The 26,317-nt window shown below is 61.2% G+C and overlaps 4 protein-coding genes across 6 annotated transcripts; all 4 read left to right on the forward strand.

The window, feature by feature from the left end:
- The first annotated feature begins 74 nt into the window (after window positions 1–74).
- Window positions 75–2,242, forward strand: TMEM101 (transmembrane protein 101). The gene is made up of 4 exons (XM_090125229.1): window positions 75–249; window positions 1,357–1,537; window positions 1,613–1,759; window positions 1,832–2,242. Exons 1-4 carry the CDS (start codon window positions 113–115, stop codon window positions 2,138–2,140), a joined length of 774 nt encoding a protein of 257 aa, XP_089981355.1. The 5' UTR covers window positions 75–112; the 3' UTR covers window positions 2,141–2,242.
- A 159-nt stretch (window positions 2,243–2,401) lies between these two features.
- On the forward strand, window positions 2,402–8,460 carry LOC116233552 (peptide YY). 3 transcript variants are annotated; one of them, XM_090125228.1, is made up of 4 exons: window positions 2,402–3,454; window positions 6,755–6,924; window positions 7,990–8,061; window positions 8,155–8,460. In XM_090125228.1, the coding sequence occupies exons 2-4, from the start codon at window positions 6,755–6,757 to the stop codon at window positions 8,183–8,185; spliced, it is 273 nt and encodes a 90-aa protein (XP_089981354.1). In that variant the 5' UTR covers window positions 2,402–3,454; the 3' UTR covers window positions 8,186–8,460. The 3 variants fall into 3 exon arrangements, with proteins under 3 accessions (XP_089981354.1, XP_089981353.1, XP_031456377.2); XM_090125227.1 differs by lacking the exon at window positions 2,402–3,454 and adding an exon at window positions 4,246–5,228; XM_031600517.2 differs by lacking the exon at window positions 2,402–3,454 and having other exon boundaries at window positions 6,403–6,924.
- A 1,405-nt stretch (window positions 8,461–9,865) lies between these two features.
- Window positions 9,866–11,930, forward strand: LOC116233551 (pancreatic polypeptide). Its single transcript, XM_090125083.1, has 3 exons — window positions 9,866–10,027; window positions 10,143–10,323; window positions 11,813–11,930. The coding sequence occupies exons 2-3, from the start codon at window positions 10,145–10,147 to the stop codon at window positions 11,874–11,876; spliced, it is 243 nt and encodes an 80-aa protein (XP_089981209.1). The 5' UTR covers window positions 9,866–10,027; window positions 10,143–10,144; the 3' UTR covers window positions 11,877–11,930.
- A 1,135-nt stretch (window positions 11,931–13,065) lies between these two features.
- On the forward strand, window positions 13,066–22,809 carry LOC116233760 (all-trans-retinol 13,14-reductase-like). Its single transcript, XM_090125135.1, has 11 exons — window positions 13,066–14,001; window positions 14,863–15,045; window positions 15,543–15,772; window positions 17,170–17,365; window positions 18,042–18,236; window positions 18,842–18,967; window positions 19,704–19,842; window positions 19,908–20,017; window positions 21,060–21,226; window positions 21,334–21,493; window positions 22,415–22,809. The coding sequence occupies exons 1-11, from the start codon at window positions 13,827–13,829 to the stop codon at window positions 22,573–22,575; spliced, it is 1,842 nt and encodes a 613-aa protein (XP_089981261.1). The 5' UTR covers window positions 13,066–13,826; the 3' UTR covers window positions 22,576–22,809.
- Window positions 22,810–26,317: the final 3,508 nt, after the last annotated feature.

Consider the following 26,317-nt stretch of genomic DNA (forward strand, 5'->3'; position numbering starts at 1 on the left):
CGGGCCGCGCCGGAAGTCCTGCCCCTCCACTTCTGGCGGCGGGACTTCCGGCGCAGTGCGCAAAGGACTTCCGGCTCCTCCACTAGGCCTTCCGGTTTCAGGCCTCCCCGAAATGGCGGCGGGGCGCGGGTGGAGGCGGCGGGCGCTGCGGCTGCTGACGGCGGGCGGCGGGGTGCTGCTGACCCGCTTCCCCTTCTGGCACTGCTTCAGCGGGCTGCTGCTGTGCGCCGAGCGGGCCGACGGGCGGCGGTGCGGGGGAAGGGAACGGGAGAGCGGGGAGGGTGGGGGTGAGAGGAGCCGCGGTTGGCCGGAGGGGGGACGGAGGTGGGGTGGGGGTTAAGTGTGGAGCAGCTGTTTGGGGGGAGGGGGTGAGTGTGGGTGTGGTGAGGTCTGGGTTAATTGTGGGTCGGCTGCGGGGAATTGGGGTAAGTAAGGGTGTGGGGTGGGTGTGGGGCATCTGGGGGGTGCAGGGGTGGGTGTGAGGTTGATGGTGGGCACTGGGATCAAGCGTGGGGCAGCCAGGGGAGACTGAGTATGGGTATGGTGCGGTCTGGGTCAGGTGTGGGGCAGACGGGGGGGAAGTAAGGGGTCTGGGGTGGGTGGGGGCATCTGGGACGCACTGGGGAAGCTGAGTACAAGGCAGCTGGGATCGTTTTGGGAGGGGAGGGATTGGGTTAAATGTGGGTTAGTTGGGGGGGCCCAAGGGGGCACTGGGATTGGTGTGGGGAAGTTAGTGGTTCTGGGTTATGTATGGGGTGCCTAGGGGTAGCTATGGGGCATCTGGAGTTAAATGTGGGGCGTTTAAGGGAGACTGAGTGGGTGTATGGGGCTCCTAAGGGAGACTGAGTGGGTATGTGGAGCTTGGGTTAAGTAGGGGGGCAGAGGTTGCTGTGGGGCAGCAGGAGGATCTTGGGTTGGTATGGGGAGTGGGATTCAGTGGGGTAGGTATGGGGCAGCTGTGTGCAACGAGTTAAGTGTGGGGCAGGAGGGGCTGAGGGTTGCTGTGATGCAGCTGGGGGGGGCTAAGTTAAGTGTGGGGTTGGGGCATGGGGGATATGTGGGGTGGAGGATGTGGGTGGAGCCCTGGGGTCGAGGAAACTGCGAACGGTGTGGGGCCATGGATGCTGGTTGGGGGGGGCAGCAGGGAGGCTCCAGAGATAGGATTAGGGGGGTTGGGGCAACCGTGGGACCTGGGGTCTTGGGGCAGCTGGGTGGCTCCAGTGGTAACGTAGGGCTCAGGAATGAGAGCTGGTGGGAAGGGCCCCCTGGGAGGGGGCGGGATGTGCAGATATAGCATAGGGATGGGAGCAGGGGATGCCAGCGGGGCTGGAGCTGCCGTGTCCCCCCCCCCACCAGGAAGCCTGACATCCCGGTGCCATACCTGTACGTGGACATGGGGGTGGCCGTGCTGTGTGCCAGCTTCATGTCCTTCGGGGTGAAGCGCCGCTGGTTCGCCCTGGGGGCCGCCCTGCAGCTCGCTGTGGCCACGTACGCCTCACACGTCGGCGGCCAGGTGCACTACGGCGACTGGCTGAAGGTGAGACCCTCCCACACCCCCCCAGGGACTCCCTCCCCCTACCTGAGGGGTGCAGCAGTGACAGTGACTCCACAGGTGCGGATGTACTCCCGGACCATCGCCATCATCGGCGGTTTCCTCATCCTGGCCAGCGGTGCAGGCGAGCTGTACCGGCAGAAGCCACGCAGCCGCTCGCTGCAGTCCACAGGCCAGGTCTTCCTGGGCATCTACCTCATCTGCCAGGTATGGGGGGGCACTGAGGGTGGGCGACGACCTCACCGAGCCCATCCCACAGCCACAGCCCCTCTCCTGCAGGCCTACTCGCTGCAGCACAGCAAGGAGGACCGCCTGGCTTACCTGAACCACATCCTGGGTGGCGAGCTCACCCTGCAGCTCCTCTTCGTGCTCTACGGCCTCCTGGCTTTGGCCTTTCTCTCTGGTTACTACGTGCGGGTGGCAGCGCAGGTCCTGGCCGTGCTGCTGCCTCTCGCCATCCTCCTCATCGATGGCAACATTGGTTACTGGCACGAGGCACGCCGTGTTGAGTTCTGGAACCAGATGAAGCTCATCGGGCAGAACGTGGGCATCTTCGGTGCCGTCGTCATCCTGGCCACCGACGGCTGAGCAGGACTGGGGACGGTGCAGACAACGGCTTGTTTTGGGTTATTTTATTTGAAGGATTGCTATTTATTATGATTTTTTTTTTTTAATATGTAAATATTTGATAATAGGACGAGGTGGTGGCTGTGCCCTGCGCGCTCTCGGGGTTGCAGGAGGGGCTCCCAAGAGGCCTGAAATCCCCCACTTCCCCATTTCTGTACCAGTGGAAGGAGAAATCCTTTTACTCTGCAGAGTGGTGCCTCGTGGGGGGGCTCTGTGTGCCGCTATGGGGAGTCCCCCTCCTAAAGGTGGGGAAACTGAGGCACTGCGTGCTGCTGGTGTTCTGGCTGCCACAGTGGGCCGGCAGGGAGGGGCTGGCAGCGGGGGCCGCGTCCTCCCTGTCCCCACCGTCCCTGTCAGCACATCGGAAGCGCGTGGGGCCGAGCAAACAGGCACTGCCGGGGCTGATAGGGGCTGATAAGGGCTGCGGGGCCGTTAATGCGTCTCCGGCGGAAAGAGCAGGGCCATAAAGAGCGGGGAGGCGGCAGCGCCTGTTTGCTGTCCCTGCACGGAGCTGGGGGGGCCCCACGTCCCACCCCCCCCCCCCGCCACGCTGCCCCCGCTGCCGGAGCCATCGTGTGACCTTTGGAAAACGGCTGTTTGCTGTCACCTGGGGGAAATAGAGCAGAAACGTCGCCTCCGTCTTCCCGCCCCCCCGCTGCAGTCGGTGCTGGGGGGGCCACGTGGAACCGGGACCCCCCCCCTCTCCATCCTCTGCCTGAGGACATCGGTGGTGCTGCGGGCTGGGAGTGGCGCTGCTGTGGTCCCTCTGGGGGGGTGATGGGTGCCAGTCGTTGTGCCCCCCTGGGGTGGGGTGGGGGTCTGGCAGTGCTGGATCCGCCCTTGGATTGGGGACGATCCAATTACCCTCAGGGGACGCGAAAGGTGACATCGATGCGGTCGATCCCATCCGCAGAGCCCAGCTGTGGCCCCGCTTTGTGCGTGTGACACGGAGTGGCTTTGGCCACCTCTGTGCTCGTGGCTCAGCGTGACACCAAACCGGCCGTGTGAACGCACGGCTGTGAGCCCTGCGGGGTGCGAGGCGATGCGTGCTGTTCACCGGGCTGCACGCAGCCGTGGGGCCGGGACCCCCATGGTGGCAGTGCCAAGAGCTGTGCCCATGCTGCTGCTTGGCCGGGTCACAGCAGCACAGCCAAACACCCGGCACCGCATCCCCTCATCCCATCCCTGCAGCCCTCCCTCCAAAGATACAGCTTTGCCCCCCTTCGAGGTGGTTCTGTTGACCCCCCCCCCGGTTGTGCGTCACGTCCCAGACAGGTGATTGCTCATTAATACCTAATCCATAATGAATTAACGCGGGGAAAGGGGGTGTGAGGGGGGAGCAGAAAGGGCAGCTCATCCATCCTGGAGAGGTGGTGGCAGTGATGCAGTGGCGGTGCTGCGTGGCTCCGTGCTCTGCTGTGTGCTGAGGGGGGAAACTGAGGCAGCAGAGGTGCTGTGTGCTGCCCTGCCCACTGCCCCAGGGCTGGCCGTGCCCGTTGTCCCCGTGTGTGATTGATATCCCCCTGTCAGTGTGCCACTGTCACCTCCTGTGCCTCTCGCGTGTGTCGTGGCTGTGTTGCTACTGTGGCTGGGTCCCCGTGCCATGTTTGTGTCTTGTTTGTGCCATGTTGGTGCCACATCCATGCCGTGCCCCTGTGCCATGTCTGTCATGTTTATGCCATGTTTGTGCCACATCCATGCTGTGTCTCTGTGCCGTATCTGTGCCATGTCTCTGCCATGTTTGTGCCATGTCTGTGCCATGTTGGTGCCACATCCATGCTGTGCCCCCGTGCCATGTCTGTGCCATGTCTGTGTCATGTTTGTGCCTTGTTTGTGCCACATCCATGCTGTGTCTCTGTGTCGTATCTGTGCCATGTCCCTGCCATGTTTGTGCCATACTTGTAACGTGTGCCTGTGCTGTGTCTGTGCCATGTTTGTGTCATATCTGTGCCACTACTGTGCCATGTCCATGTGCCATATTTGTGCCATGCTTGTGCCGTGTCTCTATGCTGGGTCTGTGCCATGTCTGTGCCATATCCATGCTGTGTTTGTGCCATGTCCATGTGCCATGTTTGTGCCATGTTTGCGCCATGTCTGTGCCATGTTTGTGCCACATCCATGCTGTGCCCCTGTGTCATGTTTGTGCCACGTCTGTGCCATGTTTGTACCTCGTCTGTGCCATGTCTCTGCCATGTTTGTGCCATTCTTGTGCCGTGTCCCTGTGCTGTGTTTGTGCCATGAACCTGTTCTCTATCCGTGTGCCATGTTGGTGCTGTCCCTGTGCTGTATCCTAGTGCCATATCTGTGCCATGCTCTCGTGTCCCTGTGCCACATCCGTGCCATGTTCCTATGCCATCTTTGTGTCATATCTGTGCCATATCTCTGTGCCATGTTGGTGCTGTGTCTGTGCCATGCCCCAGTGCCACATCTATGTCCCTGTCCCTGTGCCATGTATGTGCTACAGCCATGCTGTTTCCCTGTGCCACATCCCTGTGCCATGTCTGTGCCATGTCTGTGCTGTGTCCCTGTACCACATCCATGCCATGTCCCTGTGCCATGTCCCTATGTCACAGCCACATCTGTGTGCTGTGTCACCTCCCTGTGCCTCATCCATGCCCCATCCGTGTGCCACGTCCCTGTGCCATGTCTGTGCCACTCCATGCTGTATCCCTGTCCTTTATCTGTGCCACGTCCCTATGCAGTCTCTGTCCTTTGTGCCATGTTTGTGCCACATCCCTGTGCCACATCTACACCCCCTCCCTGCACCACGTCCATTCCGTGTCCCCGTGCCACATCCATGTGTCCCACGGTGCCACGTGTGCGTGTGACATTGTCCCCAACACCTTTCACCATTCCCCCATCCGTGCACCGCACTGGGGCACAAGGAATGCTGCAGAGCCGGGGGTGGGGGCTGCGTGGTCCTTGCTGTGGTGGGTCGGTCACGGCAGACAGAGGGAGGGAGGAGCCGGGGCCCCCCCGGAGGCTATAAAAGCAGGGAGGGCACAGCAGCTGGTGTGTCCCCTGTGCTGTCACCCCGCTGCCTGGCACTGTGAGTATGGGGGCAGATGGAGGGGCTGCTGGAGATGGAAGGATCCCCCTGGGGATGGGGATGTTTGAGGGGGGGTTGTGAGATGGGGAGATGTGTCCTTGGGGGTCTGTGGGGGGAAGTTGTCCTATGGAGGAAACCAGGGGTGGGAGTGCAACCTCGGAGTGGGTGCTGGGTGGGGGAAGAGTTTTCCTTTGGGAGGGGGGGGGTCTTTGGAAAAGGTCCCCTTTGGGAGGAAGGGGTCCATTTTGGGGGGTGTCCCCTTTTGGGGCAGCTTCCATTTTGGGGAGGATGTTTCTTTTGGGGGGGTCCCTTTTGAGGGGTGTCTCTTTTGGTGAGGGGTCACCTTTGGGGTGATGTCCCTTCTTGGGGGGGGGGGTCCCTTTTGGGAGTGTCCCTTCTGGGGGGGGGTCCCTTTTGGGTGACAGGTCCCTTTGTGGGAGAGTGTCCCCTTTTGGGGGGGGAGGCCTTTGAGGGAGGGGTCTCCTTTTGGGGGGGGGTCCCTTTGGAGGGCGTCCCTTTTTTGGGGGGGGGGTGTTCATTTTGGGTGACAGGCCCCTTCTTGGGGGGGGGGGGGCACTTTGAGGGAAGGGTCCCCGTTTGGGGGATATCCATTTTGGTGGGGGGACCCCTTTTGGTGGATGTTCCCTTTGGGGGTGTCCCTTTTGGGTGAGGGGTCTCTTTTGGGTGGGGTGCCCCTTTTGGGGGGGGTCACTTTTGGGGAAGGGTGTCCCCTTTTGGAGGGGGTCTCCTTTAGGGAGGGACCCCTTTGGGGGGCTGTCCCTTTTCGGTGGGGTGTCCCTTTTGGGGGGTTCCATTTTGGGTGAGGGGGTCCCTTTTGGGGGGGGGGGGCGTGTCCCCTTTTGGAGAGGGTCTCCTTTGAGGGAGGGATCCCTTTTGGGTGGGGCGTCCCTTTTGGGTGAGGGGTCCCTTTTGGAGGTGGGGGGTGTCCCCTTTTGGAGGTGGTCTCCTTTGAGGGAGGGGTCCCCTTTGAGGGGTGTCCCTTCTGGGGGGGGGTCCCTTTTGGGGGAAGGTGTCCCCTTTTGGAGAGGGTCTCCTTTGAGGGAGGGGTCCCCTTTTGGGTGGGGGGTCCCTTTTGCGGGGGTCTCTTTTGGGGGGGTCTCCTTTGAGGGAGGGTCCCCTTTGGGGGGCGTCCCTTTTGGGTAGGGTGTCCCTGTTGGGGATGGGGGTGTCCCATTTTGGAAGGGGTCCCTTTTGGGTGAGGGGTCCCTTTTGGAGGTGGGGGGTGTCCCCTTTTGGAAATGGTCTCCTTTGAGGGAGGGGTCCCGTTTGGGGGGGGTCCCTTGTGGGGGGTGTCCCAGTGGGGAGCGATGCATCCACTTGCTGACCTCAGAAGGATCCCAATGGAGGTGGGGAGGAGGAGGAGGAGGAGGAGGGGGACAACACAGAACCAACAGAGCAGCTCCGTGTCGGGTGGGACCCCGAGGGTCGCGGGGAGCTGTAATGGGGGTGGGCACCGCTCTGACCTCCCCCTCCCCGCCCGCCCCTTTCTCTGCCATCCGACGCAGATGCGCCTGGCTCCGCTCCGCGTTCTGCCCGCCTTGGCGCTTTGCGCGCTGCTGTGCGCGGCCGCGTATCCACCGAAACCCGAAAACCCCGGAGACGCGGCGTCACCCGAGGAGATCGCGCAGTATTTCTCTGCGCTGCGCCATTACATCAACCTGGTCACGAGGCAGCGGTGAGCGCCGTGCGGGGCCGTTTGCACGCTCACAGCCGCGTGTTTGCACACCCGCACGCCCGTGTGCGCCTGCGAGCTGCTGGGCGCGCAGCCCTGCGCTCCCGTTTGCGCACCGCTCCTCTTTCATGGTTGCGCGCTCCTCTTCGCACGCCTGTCAGCTCCCGTTTGCACACCTGCACGCTCCCCGTTGCACGCTCATGTGCACACCCATGGCTTGCCGTTTGCACACCCGCAAGCTCCCCGTTGCACGCTCATGTGCACACCTATGGCTTGCCATTTGCACCCCTGCACGCCCCCATTTCCACACCCACATGCTCATGTGCTTGTTTTGTGCTCTCATTTGCACAGCCGTCACCCCACATTTGCACACATGTGATCCCATTTGCACATCCCCGTGCTTCCCCTTGCATGCTTGTGTTCTCCCACTTGCACACCCATGACCCATCCACATAACCACATACCCCCATTGGCACACATGCTCCCATTTGCACACCCGCATGCTCCCCTTTGCTTGTGTGCTGTTGTTTGCACACTTGTGAACTCCCATTTGCACAACCACACGCTCCCCCTTCGTGCTTCTGTGCTCCCCACTGCACACCCACGAGCTCCCATTTGCACACCCGCATGCTCCCATTGGCACACCTGTGAGCTCCCATTTACACACCTGCATGTTCCCCCTCGCGTGCTTGTGTGCTTCCCTTTGCACACCCACAAGCTCCCATTTGCATATCTGCATGCTCACAACTGCGTGCATGTGTGCTCTCATTTACACACCCGTGAGCTTCCATTTGCACACCTGCACGCTCCCCCTTGCATGCTTGCATGCTCTCATTTGCACACCCATGAACTCCCACTTGCACGCCTGCATGCCCCCATTTGCACGCACACACATTTGCACACCTGCACAACCCTACTCCCACAACCACGCGCTCCCATTTGCTCACCCGCGTTCTCCAATTTGCACACCGACACGCTCCCATCCCCATGCCCGTGAGCTCCTGCTTGCACACCCCCACGCTCCCATTATTTGCACACCCACGTGCAGCCCTTTGCACGTCCCCACAGGTACGGGAAGCGCAGCAGCTCCGTGCCTGCAGTGTTGGTGCAGCCCGTGGGTCCCCGCAGTGATGCACTGTGGTGAGCATCACCCCCACCCCCACCCCGACCCCTTTGACCCCCCCTGACCCCCCCAAGCTGTGTCCCCACACTTAACCCCTGCTGTCCCCACAGGTCCGACATCGACGACGACTCCTCCTGGTGACCCCCATTACCCCCAACCCCCCCACACCCCACAAATTGTCCCCATCTCTCCGTGTTGCTCCCATCCGAGTGAGGGTGCAGCACTGGGGGCTGCGTGAGCAGTGAGCATGGGGGGACCCCCAGAGCCTGGGGGTGTCCCGTGAAGGGGGGGGGGGCACACAGACACACAGACACACAGACACACAGACACACCCACAGATCCCATCTGCTGGGGGGGTCCCGTGTGGCCCCCACACACTGCTGCCAGTGGCAATAAAGAGCACGATGTGGGCACCAGTGTGGGTGTGTGTGCTGGGGGGGGAAGGGGGGTTGTAGGGATGGATGGGGGGCAGAGGTGAAAGGGATGGAGGAGGGGATGTGGGGGAGGGGAGAGGATGGAAGAGGGGATTTGGGGATGGGGGGGTGGAGGAGAGGATGGGGGACGTGGGGGGACTCAGATGGGGATGGAGGGATGCAGGAGGTGATGGGGGTGTGGGGGCAGGGATGGAGGGAGAGGGTGAAAGAAGGGATGGAGGGATGGAAAAGGAGGGATGGAGGGATTGTGGGGGTGCAGGTTAGGATGGCAGAGAAATTGGGGGGTGGGAGGAGCGGATGGGTGTAGGGGTGGATGGGGGGCAGAAATGAAAGGGACGGAGCAGGGGATACGGGGGGGTGGAGAGGATGGAGGGGGGGATGGAGGGATGTAGGAGGGGATGGGGGCTGTGGGGTGCAGGGAAGGAGGGAGGGAGAAGGTGGAAAAGGGGATGGAGGGATGGAAAAGGGGGGATGGAGGGATGGAGGAGAGGATGACATACAGGGATGTGGAGGATGGAGGGATGGAGAAGTGGATAGAGGGATGGAAAGGAGGATGGGAGACGTGGGGGGGACTCGGGTGGGGATGGAGGGATGCAGGAGGTGGTGGGAAAAGGGATTTGGGGGTGGAGGAGGGGATGACAGATAGAGGGATGCAGAGGGTGGAGGGATGGATAGGAGGAGAGAGGGATGCAGGAGGGGATGGGGGTATTGACATTGAACTGCAGTGGTGTGGAAACTCGGGAGGGGGGGGATGGTTGCACTGAGCAGGGGGGGGACACAGGGATGGGTGAGGGGTGTGCGCTGCCTGGGGACACGGGGGGGCGCTGGGTGGGGGGCGGTGGTGTGGGCCGATGCAGGGGGGTGCTGGGTGATGGTGTGGGGGCGCAGGGGTGCACCATGTGTTGGCTGCACCACGTGTGCAGGGGGTCCTGTGTTGGGTTGTGGGGTCCCTGGGGGGGCTGTGGCCATTGGGGGCTGTCTGGGCTGTGTCTGGGCTGGACAGGGGGTCCCCAGCTCCTCTGAGCCCCCCACCCCAAACCCCTCTGAGCTCCCAGCCTGGCCATGGCGATGGCCACGTCTCAACTCACAGCCACCAGGGGGGGGTTTCAGCTGCTGCCCCCCACGCTGCCTGCAGCCATTCACCTCCTGCCCCTCCGGTGTCCCCCCGTCCCACTGCCATCTGTCCCCACACCTCCCATGGCTGAACCCTCTGTCCATCCGTCCCCATGCTGCTGTCCATCTGTCCATCCCAGGACAGAACCACTCTGAGGACAGCAGCCACCCCCTCACCCCCCCATGTACCCCCATCCCTAAAGTCAAACATTAACCAGGGCGCTGTGAGGGGCCAGCTGTCCCTGTCCCCCCCCAACCCCCTCCATCCCTTCTCCCTGTCCCCCCCATCCTTCCTGGCAACGGGGTGACATCAGCAGTGGCCAGAACCCAGGCGGGGGGATATAAGGGCAGCTCAGCGCTGCAGCTCTGCCACCCTCGATCAGGAGCTGCCACCAGTGCTGCCATCGTGTCCCCGTGCCACGTCCTAAGGAAGCAGGTGAGGAAGCGGTGCCACGGGGCAGAACTGGGGCCGTTCGTGGGCTGCTCAGCAGGTTGTGCGTGCACACACGCGTGTGCAAGGGGCGAGCTGACACCGCACTGCTGCGCCGCAGCCATGCCGCCCCGCTGGGCCTCGCTGCTGCTGCTGGCCTGCAGCCTGCTGTTGTTTGCTGTGCCCCCCACCACCGCCGGCCCCTCGCAGCCCACCTACCCCGGGGATGATGCTCCTGTGGAGGACCTCATCCGCTTCTACAACGACCTGCAGCAGTACCTCAACGTGGTCACACGGCACCGGTGAGCAGCAGGGTTGCAATGCGCTCCCCGTTGCAACGCGTCCCTTTTTGCAACCCCCCCCCTTCCATCGCAACGCACCCAAAGCAAACTGCTCCCCCTCGCAATGCACTCCCCACTGCAATCCTCTCCTCCTTGCGACCCACTCGCCTGCTTGCACTCGCTGCGATGCTCCCCCTCCTGCAATGCTCTCTACTGTTGCGACCTGCTTGGCCACTGCACTCAGATCCTTGCTGCAACGCCTTCCTCGTTGCAGCACGCCGCCCTGTTGTAACGCGCCTCCTGTTGCAATGTGCTTTCCTCTTGCAGCCGCCCCACTTTTGCAACGCCAGCCCATTTCGTGCTGCAGCCCACTCCCCCTCACTGCAACCCATCCAGCCGCTGTGGCACCGTCCCTGTTGCAACGCAACTCCTGCTGCAATGCAACACGCTCCCTGCTGCAAAGAGCTTTCCCACTCTTGCAAGCTCCTGATTGCACTTCCTTGTTGCAAAGCTTTCTTGTTGCAACGCCTTCCTTGCTGCAATTCTTTCCTTGTTGCAATGCTTTCCTTGTTGCAATGCTTTCCTTGTTGCAACGCCTTCCTTGTTGCAATGCTTTCCTTGTTGCAGTGCTTTCCTTGTTGCAACGCCTTCCTTGTTGCAACGCTTTCCTTGTTGCAACGCTTTCCTTGTTGCAATGCTTTCCTTGTTGCAGTGCTTTCCTTGTTGCAATGCTTTCCTTGTTGCAATGCTTTCCTTGCTGCAACACCTTCCTTGTTGCAATGCTTTCCTTGTTGCAACACTTTCCTTGTTGCAACGCCTTCCTTGTTGCAACGCTTTCCTTGTTGCAACGCCTTCCTTGTTGCAATGCTTTCCTTGTTGCAACACTTTCCTTGTTGCAATGCCTTCCTTGTTGCAACGCCTTCCTTGTTGCAACGCCTTCTTGTTGCAACGCTTTCCTTGTTGCAATGCTTTCCTTGTTGCAACGCTTTCCTTGTTGCAATGCTTTCTTGTTGCAACGCCTTCCTTGTTGCAACGCCTTCCTTGTTGCAATGCTTTCCTTGTTGCAACGCCTTCCTTGTTGCAATGCTTTCCTTGTTGCAACGCCTTCCTTGTTGCAATGCTTTCCTTGTTGCAGTGCTTTCCTTGTTGCAATGCTTTCCTTGTTGCAATGCTTTCCTTGTTGCAACGCCTTCCTTGTTGCAATGCTTTCCTTGTTGCAACGCTTTCCTTGTTGCAACGCCTTCCTTGTTGCAACGCCTTCATTGTTGCAATTCTTTCCTTGTTGCAATGCTTTCCTTGTTGCAATGCTTTCCTTGTTGCAACACCTTCCTTGTTGCAACGCTTTCCTTGTTGCAACGCTTTCCTTGTTGCAATGCTTTCCTTGTTGCAATGCCTTCCTTGTTGCAAGGCTTTCCTTGTTGCAGTGCTCTCCTCCTTGCAACGCCTTCCTTGTTGCAATGCCCTCCTCCTTGCAATGCACAGCTCCCTTGCATTGTGCTCCCCATTGCAGGTACGGCCGGCGGTCCAGCAGCCGGGCGCTGTGTGAGGAGCCCATGGGTGCTGCTGGGTGCTGAGCACTGGGTGCAGTGCTGACCGTGGGGCCCAGCAGTGCTGCAGTGCAACATCCGCAGCCCCCTCAGCCCCCCTCACGCTGCCCCCCGACCCCAACAATAAACCCCATTGCAGCCACCTCCTGCTTCTGCCTGGTGCTGGGGGCACTGGGAGTGCTGGTGCTGGGAAGGGGCACAGCCGGGTGGTGCACTGGTGTGCTTGCACGTGTGTGTGTCAGCATAGAGTGCAAGGGTGCGGCTGTGCTGGCGTCTGTGTCCCAGCGAGCACGAGGTGGTGTGCACAAGTTGTGCACTGTGCACACTTAGCATTGCACCATGCACACACAGCCTTGCACTGTGCACACACAACCTTGCACTTTGCACACACAGCCTTGCACAGTGCACACTTAGCATTGCATTATGCACACACAGCCTTGCACTGTGCACACTTAGCATTGCATTATGCACACACGGCCTTGCACCTTGCACACTTAGCATTGCTCTGTGCACACACGGCCTTGCACTGTGCACACTTAGCATTGCACTGTGCACACTTAGCATTGCACTGTGCACACTTAGTATTGCACCGTGCACACACAGCCTTGCACCGTGCACACTTAGCATAGCATCATGCACGCTTAGCACTGCACCACGCACACACAGCCTTGCACTATGCGCGTGCACACGCGTCCACAAGTCCTCGAGGACGGTTGGAGCTCCTCCCGCCGGAGCCGCTCTGCACTGCCCTCTCTATGGTCCGAGGTCCTCCGGGCGCTGCAGCGGTGCCGTCCGTCCACCAGGGGGTGGTAGAGAGCACCGCGCATGCGCAGACCCTGCCTCAGTTTCCCCACTCGACCCCATCGGGTTGGGCTCTGCCTCCATCTCTGTGCCCCCCCCCCTCCCCAAATAGCAATGACCCCCCTGAGGACCCCAACCTGTAATTAGCCCGCAATTAATGACCCTCAGTGGTGCTGCTGGGGCTGCTATGGGGGGATGTGGGGACAGGGGGGTCTGTGCTGCATCTCTGCATCCCCTCTGTCCTCCTGCCCCGCGCTGGGGGGGCACCCGGGGGTCCTCATGTCCCCGTGTTCCCAAATCCCTGTGCCCCCACACCCCTTTATCCCCATTTCCCCACGTCCCCCTTTTCCCCCATCCCCCCACCCCTGTCCCCATATCCCCCCATCCTCGGCTCAACCCCTTTGTGGCACTTTTGTGCCTTTTCCTAAAGCGAAAGAGTCGAAAAGCAGCTCCCGCGTCCCCAAACCCACGGAACTGGGGCAGCGTGGGGGGTGGGCACGGTGCCACCCGTGTCCCTCCTGCCCCCCGTTCGTGTCCCCGTGTCACTTCGTCCCCTCTCCCACCGACGCCTCAATCCCCGAAAATGCATCTTTGGCCCCATTTTAGCACGCAGAGGGGGGTTGTGGGGCTGGGGAGGGGTTTTTTTTGGGAGGGGGGGGTCAGTTTGTGTGTGTGTTTGCACACGTGTGTGCAGCGCCCTTCCCCCTGCAGCCGGGAGATGTCAGCAGAGCTGCAAGCAGCGGAGTTGGGTTGGGTGTGAGGGTGTGCACGCGAATGCTTGCACAAATTTGCACACGCACACAGATCCATGCACGCCCAGCTCCGTGCATCCCCCTTTTGCACAGCTCCACACGTGCCACAAACACACACGCACACACACACACCCCATCCATGCACGTTGCTCTGCGTCCCAGCAGCACGATGATGGGGGGGGGGAAGATGACACACCAGGAGGGGGGGGTGCTGCCCCACGGGGTGCAAAACTGCTGCTGGCTGTCAGCCAGCGTCTGTAAGCCTCTGCAGCGATAAGCTGCTCTGCCTCCGATCCGACAGCCCGGGTTGGGGGGGGGGGGCAGACGGACAGACGGACGGACGGACAGACAGACACACACACGAGGTGCTCTGCATCCACACCGTCCCATCCCTGAGCTGCTGCAGTTTTGTCCCGGTGCAACCATGTGGGCTGCGTTGCTGCTGCTGCTGCTGCCCCCGTGCCTGGCTGTGCTGCTGCTGGGGCTGCTGGCACAACGCCTGCTGGGCTCTGCTGGGAATCCTTTTGCAAAACCACCTTCCCGACCTCCCCGACCCTTGGTGACGGATCAGCACGCCCGGAACAGAGTGCTGAAAAGGGGTGAGTCTGTGTGTGTGTGTCTATCTGTCTGTCTGTCCATCCCTGCAGTGCGGTTGCACCAACTGCAGCCTTGCACGCATGGTTGCGAGCTGCACGGCTGCACGGGCGTGCATTGCACACTGCCTGGGGCCGTGTTGCACGCTGCATGCACGTGCACCGCATGCTGCACCAATGCATGTTGCACGGATGCATGCTGAGCAGTTCGTGGGTGCATGTTGCACACAGTTGCACACAGTGTGGATGTGCAGTGCATGCGATGCCACTGCACTCTGCACAGGTGCACATTGCACGCTGCGTGGGTGCACACTGCATGCTGCATGGCTGCACGTTGCATGCTGTGTGGGCCCATACTGCACACTGCACGGATTTGCACTGCATGCTGGGCCAGTGCACGCTGCACAGCTCCACATTGCACGCTTCATGCGTGCACATTGCACACTGCACAGATGTGCACGGTGTGCTGCACCAGTGCACACTGCATGGTTGCTTATTGCATGCCTTATGTGTGTATATTGCACACTGCACAGGTGCACTCTGCACACTTCACGAGTGCACGTTGCACACCACGTGGGTGCATTTTGCACACTGCATGGCTGCATATTGCGTGCTGGGTGGATGTGCACTGTGTGCTGGACAAGTGCACACTGCACAGGTGCATCTTGCACACTTCATGAGTGCATGCTGCATGCAGTGTGGGTGTGCACTGCGTGCTGCATCACTGCATGCTGCACGGCTGCATACTGCACACGGTGTGGGTGCAAATACCATGCTGCACTGGTGCGTGTTGTGCGCTCCATGGGTGCACACTGCTTGCTGTGTGGGTGCATGCAAGCAGCACAACCCTCCTCTCTCCATGCACAGGGTTCAGTGCTGCACGTGTGCCGCAGGATTTGGATGCTGTTGTCATTGGCAGTGGCATTGGGGGGCTGGCAGCTGCATGCATCCTGGCCAAGGTGGGCAAACGTGTGCTGGTGCTGGAGCAGCACGACCAGGCTGGGGGCTGCTGCCACACCTTCCAGGAGCAGGGCAGTGAGTTTGATGTGGGTAAGGAGCAGCGTGCGTTGGTGGTGCGTGCAAGGTGTGATCGTGCACACAATCTGCAGCGCATTGGTTGTGCAAAGTGTGCACGCAGCACGTGTGGTGTCGGGGCGGGCAGGGTGTGCGTGGTGCATGCAGTGTTTGCATGTGGTGTGCATGCATGCAGCGTGCACGAATGCGTGATGTATGCAGCGTGCACACCATCTGCATGCAGCACGTGTGTGTGCATGCAGCGTGCATGCCATGTGCATACAGTATGTGTGCGTGCATGCAGCGTGCATGCAGTATATGTGCACGCAGTGCATGCATGAGGCGTGTGCATGCACTGTGCATGCAGCACGCGCGTGTGAGCGTGCGATGTGCATGCCACGTGCACGCATTATGCGTGTGCATGCAGCGTGCATGCCGTGTGCACGCCATACGTGTGTGCACGTGCACTGTGCATACCGTATGCATGCAGAATGCGTGCACACAGCGCATGCCTGCCCTGCTGGTGCCTGCAGGCATCCACTACGTGGGGCAGATGCACGAGGGCAGCATGCTGCGCGTGGTGCTGGACCAGCTGACAGATGGGCAGCTGTGCTGGCAGCGCCTGCCTGACCCCTATGATGAGGTGGCCCTGGGTCCACGCTGCTATCAGCTCCGTGCTGGCAAAGCTGCCTTCGTTGCTGCATTGGAGGAGCAGTTCCCTGAGGAGAAGGAGGCGATCCGGGAGTTCATGAGGCTGTCCAAGGTGGGGCTGTGCTGGGGAAGTGGGGTGGGGGGCAGTGGGGTGGGGGGGCTGTAGGGGTGGGGGGCAGCCGAGCTGCTGGGGGAGGTGGTGCCCATGTGGGTCTGTGGGTGTTTGGGTTGGGATGGGGGTGGTTGTGGCGGCTCTGGGGATAGAGGTGATGGGGGTGGAGGGGACGGGGGTGGTGGCCGTAGGGGGACGTGAGTAGTGGGGACAGGGGGGACATGGAGGGGGTGTGAGTATTGGTAGGGTTGGCTGGGACAAGGGTGGTGGGGGCCATGGGGAAGATGTGGATGGTAGAGACATAGGGGGCATGAGTGATGGGGTTGGGTGGGATGTGGGTGGTGGCCATGGGGGAACATGAGTGGTGGGGACATGGGGAACGAGGGTAGAGGTCGTGGTTGGGACATGGGTTGTGGCTATGGGGAGGACATGGGTGGTTGGGAAATGGGTGGTGGGTATGGAGAGGATGTGGGTGGTGGGGAGCAAGGGACATGGGTGGTGGCCATGGGGGGGGCATGGGTGATGAGGATGTAGGGGACACGGGTGGTGAGCATGATCAGGACATGGGTGGTGGGGATGTAGGTGGTGGGGACATGGATATAGGTAGTGGCCATGGGGGGACATAGAGGGTTGGGACATGGATGGTGGCCATGGGGAGGATGTGGGTGGTGGGGATATGGGTAATGGGGTTGGCTAGGTGAGGGCATAGGGGACATGGGTGGTGGCCATGATCAAGACATGGGTGGTAGGGTTGGGGAGCACATGGATGGTGGCCATTGGGAGGACACGGGTGGTGGAGACGTATGGGACATGGGGGGCGGCTGTGGGGAGGACGTGGGTGGTGGGGATGGAGGTGGTGGGGACATGGACATCGGTAGTGGCCATGGGGGAGCATGGAGTTGGGACATGGGTGGTTGGGATGTAAGGGTTGGGGATGTGGGTGTGGGGTTGGATGGGATGAGGGTGGTAGGGACATGGGGGACATGAGTGGTGGGGACATGGGGGATGTGGGTGGTGGGTTTGGCTGGGATGTGGGTTGTTGGGACGTGGGGGACGTGGGTGGTGGGGTTGGATGGGACATGGGTGGTGGGGCCATGGGAGATGTGGGTGGTGGGTTTGGCTGGGATGTGGGTGGTGGGGACATGGGGGACATGCGTGGTGGGGACATGGGGGATGTGGGTGGTGGGGTTGGCTGTGATGTGGGTTGTTGGGACATGGGGGACATGGGTGGTGGGGACATGGAGGATGTGGGTGGTGGGGACATGGGAGATGTGGGTGGTGGGGACGTGGGGGACGTGGGTGGTGGGGTTGGCTGGGACATGTGTGGCTGGGACATGGGTGGTGGCCACGCTGGGCACAAAGCTGGCCGTGGGTGACACGGAGCCGTGCCGGCGCAGCTGGCCTCCAGGCACGTGGCGCTGCTGGCGCTGCTGAAGATGGCGCCGCGCTGGCTGGCGGCCGCCTTGGTGCGCAGCGGGCTGCTGCACTGCCTGTCGCCCATCTTCCGCATGGCGGCCACCAGCCACAGCGAGGCGGTGGCCCGGCTGACGGCCAACCAGGACCTGCGCGCCCTGCTCAGCTACCTCTTCTATGGTCAGCGGCTGTCGTGACGGGGAGGGGGCTATGGCGACAGAGAGTGGGCTGTCACGATGGGGAGGGGGCTATCGAGATAGGGAGTGGGCTATTGCAATGGGGAGGGGGCTATAGTGATGGGGAGGGCGATATAGAGGCAGGGAGTAGGCTATCGTGATGGGGAGGAGGCTATCATGACAGAGAGTGGGCTATCACGACAGGGAGGAGGCTATCGCGACAGAGAGGGGGCTGTTGCTGCAAGGAGGGGGCTATTGTGGTAGGGAGGTGGTAGGCTGCAACAGGAGAAGGGCTGTGTCATGATACGGCAGGACATTGCTGCAGGAGAGGTGGGCTGTGTCATGATAGGGTGACGTGAGTTGCAACAGGGGATGGCTGTATCATGATAGGGAGAGCCATGTTGTGGCAGAGGATGGCCGTATCATGATGGAGAAGGCCTTGTCATGACAGAGGATGGCCATATCGTGATACAGAGGGCCACATTGTGATGGGGAGGGGGCGTATCGCGATGGGGAGGGCCATGTCATGACAGAGTACAGCTGTATCACGATGGGGGGGGCCACACCGTGCTAGGGGAGGGCCGTATCACGACGGGGAGGGCCAATGTCGCGACAGAGGACGGCTGCCCTGCGTCGGTGCCATCTCTGCGGCGGCACTGTCACGATCCCCGTGTCCCCAGGCACCGCACCCCGCGACTCCAGCTTCCTGGTGAACGTGCTGATGGTTCACCACTACCAGCGCGGCGCCTGGTACCCGCGGGGGGGGGCCAGCGAGATCGCCTTCCACACCGTGCCCCTCATCGAGCGCGCAGGGGGCGCCGTGCTGGTGAGAGCCGCTGTCACACGCATCCTCATCTCTGGTGGCAGCGCTGTGGGTGAGAGCCCAGCGTGGGGACTGGGGTGGGGGGGTGGGTGACAGTGTGGGATGGGTGACAATGTGGGATGGGTGACAGTGTGGGATGGGTGACAGTGTGGGATGGGTGACAACGTGGGATGGGTGACAATATGGGATGGGTGACAGTGTGGGATGGGTGACAATATGAGATGGGTGACAACGTGGGATGGGTGACAATATGGGATGGGTGACAGTGTGGGATGGGTGACAATGTGGGATGGGTGACAGTGTGGGGATGGTGGCAGTGTGGAATGGGTGGCAGTGTGGAATGGGTGACAATATGGGATGGGTGACAGTGTGGGATGGGTGACAGTGTGGGGATGGGTGACAACGTGGGATGGGTGACAATATGGGATGGGTGACAGTGTGGGATGGGTGACAGTGTGGGATGAGTGACAATATGGGATGGGTGACAGTGTGGAATGGGTGACAGTGTGGGATGGGTGACAATGTGGGATGGGTGACAATATGGGATGGGTGGCAGTGTGGAATGGGTGACAATATGGGGATGGGTGGCAATATGAGATGGGTGACAGTTTGGGATGAGTGACAATATAGGATGGGTGACAACATGCTGTGCTGCAGGGGTGGCTGTGCAGAAGGGCAGTGAGGAGGAGGAGGTGGAGATCAGGGCACCTGTTGTCATCTCCGATGCTGGGACCTTCAACACCTTTGGCAAGCTGCTGCCCGCCCCGCTGCGCGCCCACCCCGGTGTGTGCCCCCATGGACCCCCGTGTGCCTGGGTTCCCCTGTGTCCGTGGTGTCCCCAGTGCTCCTGGTGTCCCCAGTGTCCGTGGTGTCCCCATTGCTCATGGTGTCCCCAGTATCTCCCATGTCCTTGGTGTTCCCAGTGCCCACGGTGCCCCCAGCACCTCCAGTGCCCACGGTGCCCCCAGCTCCTCCAGTGCCCATGGTGTCCCCAATGTTCCAGGTGTCCCCAGTGTTCCTCGTGTCCCCAGTGCCCATGGTTTCTCCAGTGTCTCCCATGTCCTTGGTGTCCCTGGTGTCCCCAGCACCCCAAAGCTCATTGTGTCCCCAGTGGTCACGGTGTCCCCAGTGCCCATAGTGTCGCCAGTATCTCCCATGTTCCCAGCACCCCCAGTGCCCATGATGTCCCCAACATCCCTGGTGTCCCCAGCACCCCAAAGCTCATCGTGACCCCAGTGCTCCTGGTGTCTCCAGTGTTGCTGATGTCCCCAACACACCTGGTGTCCCCAGTGCTCCTGGTGTCCCCAGTGTTGCTGATGTCCCCAACACCCCTGGTAACCTCAGTGCTCGTGGTGTCCCCAATGTCCCCACTGTCTCCAGATCCCTCAGAACTCATCGTGTCCCCAGTATCCCTGATGTCCCCAGCATCCCTGCTGTCCACAGTGTCCCCTGTGCCCCCCCCCCGCCCTTTTCTAGGGGACAGGGTGCCGCTGTCCCCAATGCCCCCCTGTCCCCTCAGCCATCCGCTCCCGCCTGGCCATGGTGCAGCACGGGATGGGCTCCTTCCTGGTGTTTGTGGGGCTGCGGGGCAGCGCAGCCGAGCTGGACCTGCCAGCCACCAACTTCTGGATCTACCCTCACAACGACCTGGACGCCATGTAAGGGCCCCCCTGTTGTGGGACAGGGATGGGGGCAGGGATGGGGACAAGTGCTGTTCCTGTAGGATGAGCAAGTACGCTGCCCTGAGCCGCGAGGACGTCCCTGAGAACCTGGCCATGATGTTCATCACCTTCCCTGCTGCCAAGGACCCCACCTACGAGGAGCGACACCCAGGTGGGGTGGGGGGTCCTCACTGTGCCCGCCAGACCCCATCCATATGGCAGCATGAGCTCAGCATCTCCTTCATCTCCCAAGGGTTGGGTGGTGGGGTGGGGGTGATATCTCCATGGTTAGGACCACGGTCATCCCGGTGGTTGGGGTTATGGGGGGGCACTGGAGTGGTGACAACTCTATGATTAGGATCAAGGTCATCCCCATGGTTGGGGCTGTGGGGTGGGCACTGAGGGCAACGCTCCTATGATGAAGACTGGCTTCATCCCAAGAGTTGGGTGACAGGATGGGCACTGGGGGTGACATCCCTACAGCGGAGACCAAGGTCATCCCAATGGTTGTAGTTATGGGCTGGGCACCAGGGGTGACATCCCTATGATGGCAACCAAGGTCATCCCAATGGCTGGGCTATGGGGTGGGCATGGGGATGAAATCCCTACAGTGGAGACCAAGGTAATCCCAATGGTTGGGTTATGGGGTGGGCACTGGGGGGTGACATCTCCATGATTAGGAACAGAGTCATGCCAATGGTTGAGGTTATGGGGTGGGCATGGGGAGTGAAATCCTTATAGTGGGAACTTAGGTAATCCCAGTGGTTGAGGTTATGGGGTGGGCATGGGGGGTGAAATCCCTACAGTGGGGATTAAAGTCATCCCAATGGTTGGGGTTATGGGGTGGGCACTGGGGGGGGGGTGACAGCTCCATGATTAGGAACAAAGTCATCCCAATAGTTGAGGTTAGGGGGTGGGCATGGGGGGTGAAATCCCTACAGTGGGGATTAAGGTCATCCCAATGGTTGAGGTTATGGGGTGGGCACTGGGGGGGGTGACAGCTCCACAGCTCCACGATTAGGACTGAGGTCATCCCAATGGCTGGGGTTACAGGGTGAACTCTGAGGGCGACATCCCCATGATGAAGACTGTGATCATCCCAGTGGCTGGGGCTGTGGGGTGCGCACCAGGGGTGACATCCAGGACACCCTACAACAGACACCGAGATCACACGGGGATCACAGAACCGATCTCCCCCCGTGCCCCCCATGCAGGCCGCTCGTGCATGACCATCCTGACCATGGCACGCTACGAATGGTTCGAGGGCTGGGCAGGGACTCTTCCCAGGCACCGTGGGGACGATTACCTGCACTACAAAGCCGACATCGCCCAGCGCCTCCTGCAGCGCGCACTGCTGCGCTTCCCTCACCTCCGCGACAAGGTGACGGCACGGGGATGGGGGGAACCCGGAGTGGGGTGGGCTGTAGGGGACGGGGACCCCTCGTGTATCCTATGTGCCCCCTCCCCACCCCCCCCCTGGCCGTGTAGGTGGAGTTCGTGGAGGCGGCGTCGCCGCTCAGCAATGCGCATTACCTGGCGGCGCCGCGCGGGGAGATGTACGGCGCTGAGCACGACCTGCGGCGCTTCAGCCCCGAGGTGGTGGCAGCCATGAGGGCGGACACCCCCGTCAGGAACCTCTACCTGACTGGTACGTGGCCGTCCCCACCTCCTGTGTGCCCGTGTCCCCGTGTCTGTGTGTCCCCATGTCCCCGTGCGCTCCATGTCCCCACATCCCCGCATCCCCGTGTCTCCTGTTCTTGTTTCTTTGTGTCCCCATGTCTCCACGTCCCAGAGTCCCCCTGTCTCCATGACCCCATTTCCCCATGCCTGTGTCCCTATGATTCCATGTCCCATCTCCCCATGTCCCCACATCTGTGTGTCCCCGTGTCTGTGTGTCCCCATGTCCCCGTGTGCTCCATGTCCCCACATCCCTGCATCCCCATGTCTCCTGTTCCTGTTTCTCCATGCCCCCGTGTCCCCACGTCCCAGAGTCCCCATGTCTCCGTGACCCCATTTCCCCATATCTGTGTCCCTATGATCCCACGTCCCATCTCCCCATGTCCCCACATCTGTGTCCCCATGTCTCCATGCTCCCACATCCCCATGTCACCACGTCTGTGTTCCCATGTCTCCCTGTGCCCATGTCCCCACATCTCTGCATCCCTGTGTCCCCGTATCCCCAGGTGTCCTGTTCTTGTTTCTTCATGTCCCCATGTCCCCATATCCCTGTATCCCCATGTCCCCATGTCTATGTGTCCCCATACCTATGTGTCCCCGCATCCCCATGTTGCCAGGTCCACATATTCCATCTCCAAGTGTCCCCATGCCCCTGTATCCCCACATCCCCATGTCTGTGTGTCCCCACGTCCCCATGCCCCCTCTTTCCATGTCCCCCTGTCCCCGTGTCCCATGTCCCCATGTTTCCATGCCCAGCTTCAGCCAGGCTCTCCTTACACCTGGAATGTCCCATGGGGTGCCAAATCCCCATGGGGTGCCAAATCCCCATGGCAGTGGCTGTGTCCCCATGTCCCCATGGGGTGGCCGTGTCACAGCCGGGTCTCGTCCCCAGGGCAGGACGTGTTCAGCTGTGGGCTGGCAGGGGCTGTTCATGGGGCGCTGCTGTGCACCTCAGCTGTGCTGGGCCGTGTGCTGTACGTGGATCTGCTGCGGCTCAAGAGGAGGGAGAAGGCAGCAATGCGTGGTGTGAGAGCGGGGGGTGCAGCACAGTGATGGGGGGGGACGGGATGGGCAGCGGGGTGGGGATGGGGTGAGACAGAATAGGATGTAGGATGGGATGGGATGGGATGAGATAGAATAGGATGTAGGATGGGATGGGATGGGATGAGATAGAATAGGATGTAGGATGGGATGGGATGGGGATGGGATGAGATAGAATAGGATGTAGGATGGGATGGGATGGGGATGGGATGAGATAGAATAGGATGTAGGATGGGTTGGGATGGGGATGGGGATGGGGTAGGATAGGATAGGATAGGATAGGATAGGATAGGATAGGATAGGATAGGATAGGATAGGATAGGATAGGATGGGATGGGATGGGATGGGATGGGATGGGATGGGATGGGGATGGGATGGGGATGGGGATGGGGATGGGGATGGGGATGGGGATGGGATGTGGGATGGGGATGGGATGTGGGATGGGGATGGGATGTGGGATGGGATGTAGGATGGAATGGAAACAGGGATAGGATGGGATGGAGTAGCATAGGATAAGATAGAATAGGATCGGATCGGATCAGATCGGATCGGATAGGATAGGATGGGATGGGATGGGGATGGGATGTAGGATGGAATGGAAACAGGGATAGGAGGGGATGGGATGGGGATGTGGATGGGAATGGGATACGATTGGATGGGATGGAACGTGATAGGATAGGGTGGGATGGGAGGGAATGGGATGGGATGGGATGAGATACAATAGGATATAGGATATGATGGTATGGAATGGGACAGAATAAGATACAATAGGATATAGGATGGGAGAGGATGGGACAGGATAGGATAGGATAGGATGTGATGGGATGGGATATAGGATATAGGATATAGGATACAGGATGGGATGGGATGGAGGGTGATGCACAGCTGTGCCCCCACCCCTACGGTTCCCCCCGGCTCAGCAGAGCAGTGCGGGCTCTTTCCATTCTATTGCCACAATAAATTGAGATCCCCGCACGGAGCTCCACCGGCACAGCTCCGAGGGGGGGGGCAGGAAGAGGGGGGCGGTCAATGGGGGCTCAGACGGAGCACGGCGGGCACAAAGGGAGCGCAGCAGAGCTCAGAGCCGCCGGGATGGGTGGTGACCGCAGAGCCGCGGTGCCCGGGGGGGGCTGCAAACCCCCCTAATAGTGGGTCGGGCTGCCGGGGGGGGGCGATGCCGGGACGCTGCAGGCGCGCTGCGGGAACAGAGCGGGCTGCGGGAACAGCGAGGGTTGCGCTGCCACCTGCGGGGATCGGGAGTCAGCGGGGACGGCCCTATAACTGCGTCAACCCCCAGCCCCATAACTCCATCACCCCCAGCCCTATAACTCCATCACCCCCAGCCTCATAAGTCCGTCACCTCCGGCTCCACAACTCCATCATCCCTGACCCCACAGCTCCATCATTGTCAGCCCCATAACTCCATCATCCCTGACCCCACAACAACTCCATCACTGCCAGCCCCACAACTCCATCACCTCCCAGCCCCACAACTCCATCACCCCCAGCCCCATAACACCCCGAACCCCACAGGCAGCACCCGCAGCCCTCTCATCCCACCCCCCCCCCCCCTTTTCTCCCCACCCCCCGCCCTTCACACCGCCCATCCCGGATATATGGGGCGCACCTCGCTATAGGGCGGGGGCTCCACGCCGAACGGTCCGCCCCCCCCCGGCAGGCTGGGCAGGGCGGGCATTGGGTGCAGCGGGGGGGGCGCGGGGTCGGGGGGGTCACGGCGGGGCGGGGAGGCGGCGCGGTTGCGGCAGAGCAGTCGGCACACGAAGAGGAACACAACGAAGACGGTGACGGAGACGAAGATGATGAAGAAGATGAAGATGACGGACATCGCCCTGTGCACAGCAGAGGCCGCGTCGGTGCTGTTTTTCCTCTCCCCCCGACCCCTTCCTCCCCCCCGACACCCCCCGGGGGTCCACGCTGCCCGCAGCCCCGCAGCCCCGCACACACCTGCCGTGCGGTTCCCCCGCACGCACACACCGGGCATCGCCGCCGCGCCCGCTCGGACTTTGGACCCGCACCGCCCCGCACCGCCCCGCACACAGACTTCGGCCCGGGCGGTGCTGTGCGGCCCGAAATGGTGCGGTGTGGGGCGGCGTTGGGGTCCCGTTGTATCACTTCGTTTCATTGCGCTGCGGTCCCCCTCCCCTTCCCCCCCCCCCCACCCCCCCCCGGGCTGTGCCCCGCTCTGCAGGGCGCTCCGCTTCCATCGCTCCGCATCGCAGCTCCGCGCAGCGCTCCGTGCGGGCACAGCACGGGGGGACCCGCAGCGGACACGCGGGAGCGGCCCGCAGCCCCGCAATGCACCCCCCCAACCCAACCCCCCCATCCCGGCTGCCGCTCTGCCCTACTGCTGAGGGGGCAGCAGATGCACCCCGATCCCGGCCCCATCCCATCCCATCCCACTACATCTGCATCCCATCCCATCTCACCCCACCCCACCCCACCCCATCCCATCCCATCCCATCCCATCCCATCCCATCCCATCCCATCCCATCCCATCCCATCCCATCCCATCCCATCTCATCCCATCTCACCCCATCCCATCCCATCCCACTACATCTGCATCCCATCCCATCCCATCCCATCCCATCCCATCCCATCCCATCCCATCCCATCCCATCCCACTAGATCTGCATCCCACCCCATCTGCATCCCATCCCATCCCATCCCATCCCATCTCACCCCATCCCATCCCACTACATCTGCATCCCATCCCATCTGCATCCCACCCCATCCCACCCCATCCCATCCCATCCCACCCCATCTGCATCCCATCCCACCCCACGCCACCCCATCCCATCCCATCCCATCCCTTCTGTCCCTATCTCCATCCCATTTCTTGCTCCCATATCCCTGTCCCCCCCTTACTCCATCCCATCCCACCCCATCCCTATCCCTGTCCCCACACCACCCCATCCCATCCCACCCATTTCCCATCCCTTTCCCTTCTGTTCCTATCTCTGTCCCACTCCCTGCCCCCATCCATTCCCATCCCTATCCCTATCCCTATCCCTATCCCTATCCCTATCCCCATCCCTATCCCTATCCCTATCCCTATCCCTATCCCTATCCCTATCCCTATCCCTATCCCTATCCCTATCCCTATCCCTATCCCTTCCCATCCATTTTCTATCCCTGCCCCCTCTGTTCCTATCTCCATCCCATCCCATCCCATCCCACTCCTGTCCCTATTCCTGTCCCCGCCCTCTTGTCCCTATTCCCATCCCATTCCATTTCTCATTCCCTGTCCCTATTCCCATTTCATCCCATTTCATCCCATCCTATCCCTGTCCCCATTGTACCTTTCCTCACCCCATCCCTGTCCCTATCCATGCACCCATCCCTGTCCCCATCCCCATCCCCATTCCCATCTCATCCCATCCCATCCAATTCCCTGTTCTTATCCCTGTCCCTGTCCCCATCCCCACCCCATGCCATCCCACCCCATGCCATCCCACCCCATCCCACCCCACCCCATCCCATCCCACCCCATGCCATCCCACCCCACCCCACCCCATCCCATCCCATCCCATCCCATCCCATCCCATCCCCATCCCCTCCTTTTTCCCATCCCTGTTCCTGTCCCCATCTCCACACCATCCTATTCCCCATCCCTTCCCATCCCTGTCCCCATCCACACCCCATCCCAACCCCATAACGCTGCACACCATAGAGCTGGAGGGTGTGGGGGTGTCCGTGTGCACAGCTGTGCAAAATGCTGTGTGTGCAACGTGTG

Source organism: Phasianus colchicus, chromosome 26 (genome assembly GCF_987193195.1).
Source record: "Phasianus colchicus chromosome 26, bPhaCol1.hap1.1, whole genome shotgun sequence".
NCBI lineage: Eukaryota > Metazoa > Chordata > Aves > Galliformes > Phasianidae > Phasianus > Phasianus colchicus.